At 38.8% G+C, this 12,556-nt stretch overlaps 1 protein-coding gene across 1 annotated transcript in view; it reads left to right on the plus strand.

The window, feature by feature from the left end:
- The window catches only part of LOC133621071 (ceramide synthase 2-like), a 53,060-nt gene that overhangs the window by 11,535 nt on the left and 28,969 nt on the right, over window positions 1-12,556 (plus strand). The window contains exon 2 of the mRNA XM_061982889.2: window positions 7,350-7,524. Within this exon, the coding sequence (XP_061838873.1) occupies window positions 7,352-7,524 (173 nt within the window). The 5' untranslated portion in view covers window positions 7,350-7,351. The remainder of the gene's footprint in view (window positions 1-7,349; window positions 7,525-12,556) is intronic.

A 12,556-nucleotide genomic window follows, 5' to 3' on the forward strand; every position in this document is an offset into this window, starting at 1 on the left:
ATATAGGTTGTTGTATATAGAAAAAAAACCACACAATATTTGGTTTAACAAAAGCTCACTTTTATTTTATAAGAAAAAATAAAATAAATAAATCAATTTTGACTGTTGTTACCCCCCTAAAAAAAAATTCAAAAATAAATATTGACTGTTGTTACCCAAAGTATATTGAGTGGGATTTTTCAGAAAAACTAATATATACAGTAACACAAAAACAACCTGTTTCTGTGATCATTATAGGTGTATAAATAATAATATAGTGTGAAATAAAATCAGTCCCTTGGGCACAAAACTGAAAATAATACAGCTCTCCAAAAAGTGCACTTCTGCTGCTATTGGAACATACTAACTACACACACTATGACATTAAGAACGCCACAGTCATCAATCAGAATCAGAATCAGAATCAGCTTTATTGTCATTACGCAAGGTAACGAGATTGAGGCCATTCCATACAGTGCGATGTGTGCATGCTAGAAAAACAATGTGCAAATATATAGAAATATAAAAAATTTAAAAGTGCAATGAATATGGTGTGAAATGAATATATACATGAAAAAACAAAACAAAAACAGGGTGGTTGGTGGAATGGGTTATTGCACCGAAGAGAAGGCAGTTATGAGGGACAATGGGGCAGTCCGTTCAGGATGGTTATGGCCCTGGGGAAGAAGCTGTTCTTTAGCCTGTTTGTTTTGGTTTTAATGCACCTGTAGCGCTTCCCAGAGGGCAGCAGGTGGAACAGGTCAGAGCCAGGGTGGGTGCTGTCCTTGATGATGGCACTGGCTCTGTTGAGGCAGCGGGAGGTGTAGATGTCCGTCAGAGAGGGGAGAGGGCGGCCGATGATCTTCTGAGCCGTCTTGACCACTCTTTGCAGCCTCTCCCTGTCTGCTGCAGTGCAGCTGCCGTACCATACCGTAATACAGTAGGTCAGCAGGCTCTCGATGGACGAGCGGTAGAAGGTCAGCAGCAGGTCAGGCTTCAGGTTGTACTTCCCGAGGACTCTAAGGAAGTGTAGCCGCTGCTGAGCCTTCTTGACGATTGATGTGGTGTTGACTGTCCAGGAGAAGTCATTAGAGATGTGGACTCCAACAATTCTTACAAAAAAATTAGCATGTCTGCTTATTCAGGATCAAGTCTGACCCGCTCTTCACTAATCGTGTCGCCAACGGTGGAAAAAACACGTTCTCTTGGCGTGGAACTAGCTTGGACACACAGATATGTTTGACGACATCCTCCTCCAGTCTGTATCTAAACCTTCTGGGGTCCATCAGTGTGGCCTCCTCCAGGAATGACTGCACGTCCTTGTCCTGGAGGGAAAATGAGGGACAGACACAGCATAGAATTAGGGGGGAAATTAGCTGAATGTGAAGACTAGGGTGTCTGTTATTAAGTCTTTAGCATTAGTATGTGGAATTAAATGATTAAGTAATGAATTTAAACATTGTACTGATGATCCACTTTAAGAGGTTGTTCAAATTAATATTGCTTACAAAGTACAAAGAAGAATTATGAGAAATACTTTCAACCTTATTGAAAATAAGATATTCTTCATCTCAGTATATTAATAGACTGAATTAATTAATTACATATTACACAACTGTTGTATATACTAATTCACAGATGTTATTTTATTATAAAAAGGTCAGTGAATGATGTATATATTTGTAAACGCTCTGAAGTGGGAAAGGGGTATGATTAAATAAGCTTTACTTCTTCCTACTCCTTTTCGGACATGATGTTAAGTGAAATTATATGAAACTGTGATGTGTTATGCTGTAAGTGTGTTCATGTATGAAATAAACTAAAGAAAGAAAGAAAGCACTAGTTTATTAGACAGACCTGCAAACTATGGAGTGGTGTAGGCTACAAGATACCGTTAACGTTATCAGACACATACAAAAAGGCTAACGTTAACGTTACCGTTAGCCACTGACTATGCTTAAGTAACGTTAGTCTAGCTAACATTACTGCAGTCGTGGTTGACATAAGATGTAACCTTATTTTAGCCTAAAGGTTACAAGTGAGCAAATATGGAAATTAACCGGCAACAGTTAACATTAGTTACTCACCGGCACTTTCACTGGAACTGGGGCTGCAGGTTGAAACAGGAAGAGGGGCGCTGCTTCTCCACGTGTCGAAGACACGCCACGGTTCTCGAACGTTCAGGTTATGTGCGGCCTGAACATGTTTCAACATGCTTGTTGTACTTCCCCCCCCTTACATGAGAGCGAAGCGTGGCAATAATTGCATATTGCCGTTTCCTCGTCGTATTTTTTTGTAAAATGAAGCCATGCCTTGAGGCGTTTTTTCCGGTCCATTATTTTTGCTGCTTTCTGTATCTGCCGCCTAATGACTGAGCTACGTCATTTCCTGTGATGTCCCACAGGGAATTTCCTGTGGAACGGGATTCGTTCCCAGGGATTCGAATAAAGAACCAACTCTTTTTCTTTACTATAGTGGCCTCGATAACGGGAACCGGTTCTCAAAAAGGGATTCGAATCCATGGAATCTGTTCTTTTGTTATCGAACAACCGGGAGAACCGGTTTCGAACATCATCCCTAGTGGTGCTTTAACTTTTTAACTTTAGACATCAATGTTGTCTCAATTTAAAAATACAACTATTTTGCAACGTTGTTTCAAAGTCAGTTTTAAAAGACATGCAACATGTAACGTATCAATGCCTTGTGCCTCCCGGGCTATTTTTCCAGACTACAGAGCGCACACATTAAATTCTCGAAGAAAAAATTGTTTTCCACATATTGTCCGCACCGGACTATAAGCCGCAGATATATACGTTGTAAAATTATTTATTTACTCATAAATATTTTGTAAATGTTTATTTACATACCTTGATTGTTTCCAAACTGTGCCTGAAACCCAGCAATAAAACGGCTGATCAGACAAAACAGAAGTCATCGTCATGGACCCACTAGCTGTGAAAGTTAGCTCTCCAATCAGCTAAACAGACTCAATAAGTCCACGGTGACGTTTTGGTAAATTATGAAACGGAAACAATAAAAACAAAATGCCATTGTAAGTTAATAATACTAACAAAGACACTCGTAAATGTATTAACGTATTAGCTAAGCTTGCTTGTAGGCCTGGGGGATATGGCCTTTTTTTAATATCTCGATATTTTTAGGCCATATCGCGATACACGATATATATCTCGATATTTTGCCTTAGCCTTGAATGAACACTTGATACATATAATCACAGCAGTATGATGATTCTATGTGTCTACATTAAAATATTCTTGTTCATACTGCATTAGTATATGCTCATTTTAAACTTTCATGCAGAGAAGGAAATCACAACTAAGTCAATTTAGCAAAACTGTATTTATTAAACAGTTATTAAGCAGTGGCACAAACATTCATGTCATTTCCAAAACAGAAAGTGCAAGATTGTCAGAGACATTTTAAAACAAGCTATAAGTGCACTTTTGTGCATGACACACAAGATATTTCAATAAGTGTCACATAAAAATTAGCTGCATATCAAATAGTATATGTCCTACGGTGTTGATGTGGAAATAGTTGCTTCGACATTTAGTTGGTGTGGCACCGAACGGAGATGTTGACATGTAAAGACATCTTCCCGCTTGAAGCCAAACCACCGTCAGACGATGGACCCCGTGCTGTTTTTCTTGGGAATTAATTATTCCTCCATTTGTTACCAGATTCGCACCTTCTTTCTCTCGTATTACCACTCAAACCACACCGTTAGCTGTTAGGCATCACAGCTAACGTTACCATGTGGCTACCTGTCTGCTCCTCGAGGGCGTATGACGTTGCTCACGTGACAGTATGTGACGTATATAAGAAGGTGCGCTTGTTTTAAAGTCTCTGTGAGAAGGAGAGACAGGAAAGAGTGAGAAACGCGTGCAGTTTAATGCCCCGCAGCTAAAAGCAACTGCGTGAGAACGTATACTCGAATATCACGATATAGTCATTTTCTATATCGCACAGAGACAAACCCGCGATATATCGAGTATATCGATATATCGCCCAGCCCGACTTGCTTGATTACATTACGATAGCACGTACAAATATGCATGAAAACACTCCTACAGACATCACACATGGGACGTTTTAGTAAGTGAGAATTGTTTTAGTTATGTAAAACTTACAAACGTTGTTTGGAGTGATGAATGAAGAATCCATACTAGTAGAAACACTATGGACAGCTACTAGACGGAACGTCACTTGTACTTTGGGTTGAAAGCTCAGTCTAAACCAGGCGTGCCAAACTCATTTTAGATGGGGGGCCACATGGAGAAAAATCACAGCACGATAACTTAAAAATAAAGACAACTTCAGATTGTTTTCTTCGTTTAAAAATAGAACAAGCACATTCTGAAATTGTACAAATCATAATGTTGTTGGGTTATTTTTACACTTACATGTTGCAGTTAATAGTATTCTAATTTTTTTGTTGTTATTTATACTTTCTGAATAAATGATATGATAATGTTCATCAGTCAACTCATTGGTGTTAATTTTCAATCCATCAAGATAAAAAAATTATATCAAAATCAAATTACAGGATGTTATTTATTAGGGGTGTGGGAAAAAATCGATTCGAATTCGAATCGCGATTCTCACGTTGTGCGATTCAGAATCGATTCTCATTTTTAAAAAAACGTTTTATTTTTTTAATTTGTTTTATTTTTATTAATCAATCCAACAAAACAATACACAGCAATACCATAACAATGCAGTCCAATTCCAAAACCAAACCCGACCCAGCAACACTCAGAACTGCAATAAACAGAGCAATTGAGAGGAGACACAAACACGACACAGAACAAACCAAAAGTAGTGAAACAAAAATGAATATTATCAACAACAGTATCAATATTAGTTACAATTTCAACATAACAGTGATTAAAAATCCTTCATTGACATTATCATTAGACATTTATAAAAATAAAAATAAATGAACAATAGTGTCACAGTGGCTTACACTTGCATCACATCTCATAAGCTTGACAACACACTGTGTCCAATATTTTCTCAAAGATAAAATAAGTCATATTTTTGGTTCATTTAATAGTTAAAACAAATTTACATTATTGCAATCAGTTGATAAAACATTGTCCTTTACATTTATAAAAGCTTTTTACAAAAATCTACTACTCTGCTTGCATGTCAGCAGACTGGGGTAGATCCTGCTGAAATCATATGTATTGAATGAATAGAGAATCCTTTTGAATCGGGAAAATATCGTTTTTGAATCGAGAATCGCGTTGATTTGAAAAAAAAAATCGATTTTGAATCGAATCGTGACCCCAAGAATCGATATTGAATCGAATCGTGGGACACCCAAAGATTCGCAGCCCTATTATTTATGTAGTTTGATCATTTTCCTCGACTGATGTACTAACATCATGTGGTTTATTTTGTAGAATTGCTATTGCGACATCCAGTGGACACATTTACAACAGCTGTTTATTTCATTCCAAAATTTCAGGTTAATTTTTATACTTAGCAAACTCATCCCGCGGACCGGATAAAACCTGTTTGCAGGCCTGATCCGGACCTCGGGCCGTACGTTTGACACCCCTGGTCTTAACAGAAGGGCAATGCAGAACCCGCAGTGAGAAAACTGGTTCAAAAGATGGCCAAAGCGCAAACAATAACACACCCTTTCAGTGTCTTTTGGCATTGTGACCATGAGCGAAGAAAATGGTTCGCACACGGAGGCATATTTGGCTCGATCTAAAAGTTTGTAAATGGAAAAGTTTGCAAATGAAGGTTCCACCGCATGTGTTGTTCGCAGATCCAGTGATTAAGCAAAGTGTTATGAAGCAAAATGTTATTTTTATGAACGTTAAAAGCTCATGCACTGCAAAAACTGAAATCTAAGTAAGATGAAATATCTCAAATAAGGGTGATATTTTCTTATTTTCTGTCTGATAAGATAATTCTTCTCACTAAGCAGTTTTTATGTTAGTGTTTTACTTGTTTTAAGGGTTTTGGTCCTAAATGATCTCAGTAAGATATTACAGCTTGTTGCTGAAATTTTATGACCTAAATTGAGTAAAACATGCTTGAAACTAGAATATCAACTGTTGCAAAGCTGTGTCATCAACACTCACAAGTATAACACTACTTTTTTAAAGTAATAATTTCTTATTTCAAGCATGTAAAAAAAAAAATCATGACTTTGACACAACTGTGTCTCATAATTAAAACAGATGACAGCCAAATGGACTTTGCTGTTTTATTTTAAATGAAACAATAGAAAATACGTACTCATATAGTAGTACAGTTGGCACAGTACAGTAAACTGACTATTCAAACATTTAACATGTGACATTTCAAACAATTTTGAACAGAAATAGTTCATGCACACTCAGATAAATTCCTCAAAATTACAATTAAAAAAATGTTGGCCGGGGGCCGGGCTGTATATATGCGCACTAATTGATTGAAAGAGCACGCACTTGGCGCGATGATGTCATGTTATGGATGGAAAAATCATTTTTAGACAATATGATTTGCCTGAGCGACTAGTAGACCCCGAGAGTAACAAGCGGTTGCCTTGTTGCCTTTCCATTAAGAACAATAAATTAGTTTTTAGTATAAGTTTGCTGGTTTCACGAAATGTAATGCTGAGCGCATATCATTATGTCAAGATAATGGCACTAGCATTTACTTAATTTAAGAATATTTTTCAACATATTGAGCAAAAAGGTCTCTTTTTTTTCTACCAAGAAAAGTGCACTTGTTATTAGTGAGAATATACTTTTTTTAAGGTATTTTTGGGTTCATTGAGGTTAGCTAATTTTACTTGTTTTGGAAAGTCTTGACAAGCCAAATGTTCTTGTTCTATTGGCAGATAATTTTGCTTAGTTCAAATAAAATAACCCTAATTTTTGTATTATTTTTTCTTGTTTTTGAACACTGACTTTTTGCAGTGTGGTTACTAAGTGTGAAGGAACGTTTGCTGCATATTTGGGATGCAGTCAAGGGAGGGGAGAGTTCCATATGCCTCTGGCCCAAAGAGGGACCCCCTTACTGAAAAAGCAGTCCTCAGACTCACAGATGCAGTTTGTGGGAACAGATGTACAAATGGACTCTTGAGTCCGGAGGGTGCGCCCACATTGCCGTGCACATTCGATGAGTAATGATCCCTCAGATGCTGCTTCCCCCTTTTTTTGCTCCTGCCACGCCCTCAATGTGGAGCGCTCATGTCTGCGCTGGAAAGTATGAATGTAAAGTTTGAGTCACGCTCTCCCTCGTGGGTCTCAGCAGGTCACTCCGCCACAAAGGAAACATGGCCGCCGTCGTGTAATTGTTGAAACGTGTCCAACTCTTTGCGTTCATGTGTGTCCTGCGTGTAGGGATGCTGTCCGAGCTGAGCCAGTGGTTCTGGCAGGAGCGGCTGTGGTTTCCGAAAGGCCTGGGTTGGGCCGACCTGGAGGATCGGGAAGGACGAGTGTACGCCAAAGCGGGGGACCTGTGGGTGGCCCTGCCCATTGCTCTTGTATTTCTGATCGTGCGTCAGATCTTTGAAAGGTCAGTTGATGTATCCCTTAATTCACACTGTTACCTTTTATTACTTGTTTCCTCTATTGTCTGTCCAAAATATATTATTTTTATTATTCTGTCAACCTCCGTGCTCCGCAGGAAATTACAAAGAGTGACTCATACTTTTTTTAACGAATGAGTTTGGTTTTGAACTTTCCAGTAATTATTTGAGCGTGAAAGTAATTCGTATTATGAACGATATAGCTGGGCTGGACGATTATGGCAAAAATAATACTCATCGATTATTTGGATTTAAATTCTAATCACAAATAATTACATGATTATTACATGAGTATTCATTGTACCACCAAAAGTCAACTTTAAATATAATTTAAAAAAAAGAAAATGGATATAAATTAGTTAGGTAGGTAGTAGTGTTGTAACGATACCAATATTGTGGTACTGGTACCGGTACTAACATTTTTTCGGTACTTTTCTAAATAAAGGGGACCACAAAAAAATGGCATTATTGGCTTTATTTTAACAAAAAATGTTAGGGTACATTAAACATATGTTTCTTATTGCAGTTAAGTCCTTAAATAAAATAGTGAACATACGAGACAATTTGTCTTTTAGTAGTAAGTAAGCAAACAAAGGCTCCTAATTAGTCTGCTGACATATGCAGTAACATATTGTATAATTTATCATTCTGTTATTTTGTCAACATTATTAAGGACAAGTGGTAGAAAATGAATTATTAATCTACTTGTTTATTTACTGTTAATATCTGCCTACTTTATCTTTTAACATGTTCTATCTACACTTCTGTTAAAATGTAATAATCACATTAGTTTTGGATGATACCACAAATTTTGGTATCAATCCGATACCAAGTAGTTACAGGATCATACATTGGTCATATTCCAAGTCCTCATGTGTCCAGGGACATATTTCCTGAGTTTATAAAACATAATATGAATTTAAAAAACCCGAAAGAAGATGTTGTGATGCCAAAAAATATCGACGTAATCATAGTAGTATCAACTAGATACGTGCCTGTACTTGGTATACAGTGGATGTCAGGTGTAGATCCACCAATGGCGTTTGTTTACATTTTGATGCCGGTGAGCTGCGGTGTGTAGTGAAGCATGTTTAGATATTCCTCGTCCTGCAGGGATGATACTTGTAAGAAACTTACTTTATTTGTCGCCATGGAGACCAGGATTAGTGATTTAGAAGTAGCTAAAACACTGCCGACGGCGGATGGACGTTGTTAGCTAGCTAGCTATGTCTTAAAGCATCTCTTCCTGTGGGCGTTTCAGTGTTATAACTTCACCTTTATCGTTAGTTTTTAAGCCAAAATGCGCCCGTCCTCCTTTTTCTGTCTCCACCCTGTGTCTGCTTGTAAGTACTCCGTGATTGTGTGCCGCCGAATATGCTTGTCTGGTCGTAAACCAGCAATGTCACAACGTGACTTCGACGCGGGCGCGGGGGGATGCGAGACCGGTACGTTTCAGAGGCGGTACAGTACCGAAAATTATTCATTAGTATCGCGGTACCATACTAATACCAGTATACCGTACAACCCTAGTAGGTCTTTATTGTCATCGCACAAGTACAATGAAACTTTGTTTTCAGCACAAACCCATTCAAGATTAGACAAACAAACAGTGTATGGGGTGACGGAACAGGAACGCTGATGGGTCGCCACAAGGCGCCCCGTAAAAGATGGGAAAAAGGTAAACGCTGGGGGAGGATGAGTAAAAAAAATACAATCTAGACTGGGCTCCTAAGGGGGCCCAGTCTGGAGTGGGAAAAAACCTCCATAGCAAAGCACATATACATATTACAACATCCATCTCGAGACTTGCAACAGAGGGGAGGGAGTGGGGGCTACAGTGGAAGGCTGCAGCTCTTCAGGTGCTGCCCAGCGTCCATCACCCCTAAGGGATTTGCATCAAGGGCGTTGGATGTGGGGTGGGGTATGTGTGTCCATCCTTCCATTTTCTACCGCTTATCCCTTTTGGGGTCGCGGGGGGCGCTGGGGCCTATCTCAGCTACAATCGGGCGGAAGGCGGGATACACCCTGGACAAGTCGCCACCTCATCTGTGGCGTATATTTTCTGGGGATGCATGTGTGTGTGTGTAAGCCTGCCGTGTGTCTCTGTTCCGCGGTCTTGGTGTCGTGCAGTCGCTAGTAATGAATAAACCACAAGTAAAATAATAATAGCAATAGCAATAACAATAACAATAGCGATACAAAAAACAATAACATTCAGTTTTTCCTTTTTAATTGTTTTTGATTAAGTTGTTAACATTTTACACTTATTTTACCACCATATAATGCGCGCTTTCTGTGTCAAATAAAACAATTTCAAATATTAATTGAATGCAAAAAGCCTCAAATTCTTTGGACAATTTTGACCAGTATTTTAGGTGAAAGCATAATAATTGTGTAAATGTATCAGTAAGTGTGTTGAGTAATTTTTTTTGAAACCTTTATTTTGTTAGCGCAGTCAGACCGGATGTGGCGCACCGCGCTGTTATTGTGAAGGGGGGAAGTGTGCTGTGCTTTTCTCAGCTTGATGAGTAAAGAGGCGACTCACTTGAAGCTGTTAAAAGACAAAAAGAGAGCGCCTTTCAAGTTGCGACCACTGTTTGTACATTGATGTTACATCGATGATGTCGTTCACCACAACACAAGCAGATGAGATGTGTTGTGGGTGTATGGATTGTTCTTGCTAGCTTTAGCTTCGGAGTACAGTCGTTGTTTCCAGAGACCGTCTTGACATTGTTTGGTTTAGGAAGGGGCGGTTTGTCGGGGATGAATGAGCGCTACTGGACACATTATTTTCCCAAACAAATGTTTCACTCATTCGCGCTTCATCTGTTTCACCGTCACACGCTCCAGAATTTGCATGCACGTTGCGCAGCCCATTAATTGTTTTAAAAAAATATATTATTATTATATTTACATAATCGTGAAAAGCCATAATCAAAATCAAAATTAAAAATGTAATTAATTGTCCAGCTCTTCTATATAGCAGGGTTCAACTTTCATTCAAATTGTAATTTACTTTCAGTAGTGCACTTTAATGAAAATGCTTACTTACAACAGTGTTTTTCAACCTTTTCTGAGCCAAGGCACATTTTTTTCATTGAAAGAATTCGGAGGTACACCACCAGCAGAAAACATTAAAAAATGAAACTCGGCAGCCGATATTGACAGTAAAAAGTCGTTCTCGCAATTGTTGGATATGAATTTAAACCGTAACCAAGCATGCATCACTATAGCTCTTGTCTCAAAGTAGGTGTACTGTCACGACCTGTCACATCACATCTTGACTTATTTTTAGGTTTTTGGTGTTTTCCTGTGTGTAGTGTTTTAGTTCTTGTCTTGCGCTCCTATTTTGTTGTTGATTGTCATGTCATGTACGGATGTACTTTGTGGACGCCGTCTGCTGCTCCACACGCTGTAAGTCTTTGCTGTCGTCCAGCATTCTGTTTTTGTTTACTTAGCAGCCAGTTCAGTTTTAGTTTTGTTTTGCATAGCCATCTCTAAGCTTCAATACCTTTTCTTAGCGGCACTTGCCTTTTGTTTATTTTTGGTTTAAGCATTAGATACCTTTTTACCTGCACACTGCCTCCCGCATATTGTGGTCATGACAAACCATGTCGGGATCACAAGTGATCAATTAGCTACCTGCTGCCACCTACTGATATGCCGAGCTCTCTACAGTACAGACACTCAACAATGGCACATTATTTGCAGATTATAATTACTGGTGTGCATAAAATATTTTATCCCAATTAGGTGAAATTACATAATGTCCCACGGCACACCAAACAATATCTCACGGTACACTAGTGTTCCGCGGCACAGTGGTTGAAAAACACTGACTTACAAAACTGTTCCTCTATTCCTCTACTAGGGTTTTACAGCTTCTCACTCCGCAACAAGGCTGGTGCATCTGGTGTAACGTATAAAAAATACTTATTGGACAGTTGTTTTCAACACAACAGGGTAGCTGTCCATGTTTGCACCTCAATCCCACTATTGAATGTGAAATACCCTTGCACAGCTGGGATTCAAACCACAGCCCAGTCTGTGTCAGTTCCTTTTAAACAGAATTCTGACAGTTAGAGATGTAACAGTAATAATGATAACCATGGTAAAACCCTCGATGAATTAAATTAAAATTATCAAAAACCTGCAGATTAAAAACCACACGTTGATAAAACGACATAGCATTAGCTTGCTAGCTAGCGTAAATGCTAACATGAAAACAAGAGACATTAACGTCTTTCCCCGTTAAGAAACGTCATACCCCAATCTAAACTTGTATAAACCCATTACTGTCTAAACGACTAAGATCCAGTATTCACATTGAACATAAATGCTGTGCTGTCTTCTTTTTCTTTTTCTTGTTTAATGGCGGGGTACTCAACGTTAAAGGTGCATTATCGCCGACTCGTGTGAACCAGAGTTCCCTCCCTTCTCCTCTCCTCACATACAGTACATACAAACATACCTTCACATACTAAATTCTATTCCATAAACCCATCTCTTCCAGAAACTTCACTAAAATGTTGTAAGTGCTGCTTAGTACCCCTTTCAGAGTAACCTCCTTCAGTCCACGTCTTCTAACTTCCTCTCTTAGTTTTCTTCTTTCATTACTGTATTTCCCACAATGAATGATTGCATGTTCCACTGACTAACTCATTGCAGCTGTCACATAATCCTGCTGGGTGTTTGTTGATAAGGTGCAATGTCTTATTCAGTCTGGTGTGTTCTAATCTAATGCGTGATATGATTCCTTCCTCTTTTGTGCTCCCCCTTACAGTTCTTCCCGCTTCGACTGTGTACTGAATTACATATACGTTTCTTGTTGTACTCATGTCCCAATGTAATTGCCATTCTTTCAAAAGATTTTGCCTCTTTTTTTTACTGAGAGGTACCTCTCTGTGCTGCTCTAGCGTTAGTGTCTCTTTTGCCTGCTGATCTGCCAATTCATTGCCCTTAATGCCTGTGTGAGCCGGAACCCATAGGAACCTTCAGTGGTATTCACCCTCTCGAGCC

The sequence above is a fragment of the Nerophis lumbriciformis genome, linkage group LG21 (genome assembly GCF_033978685.3).
Source record: "Nerophis lumbriciformis linkage group LG21, RoL_Nlum_v2.1, whole genome shotgun sequence".
In the NCBI taxonomy this organism is placed as follows: domain Eukaryota; kingdom Metazoa; phylum Chordata; class Actinopteri; order Syngnathiformes; family Syngnathidae; genus Nerophis; species Nerophis lumbriciformis.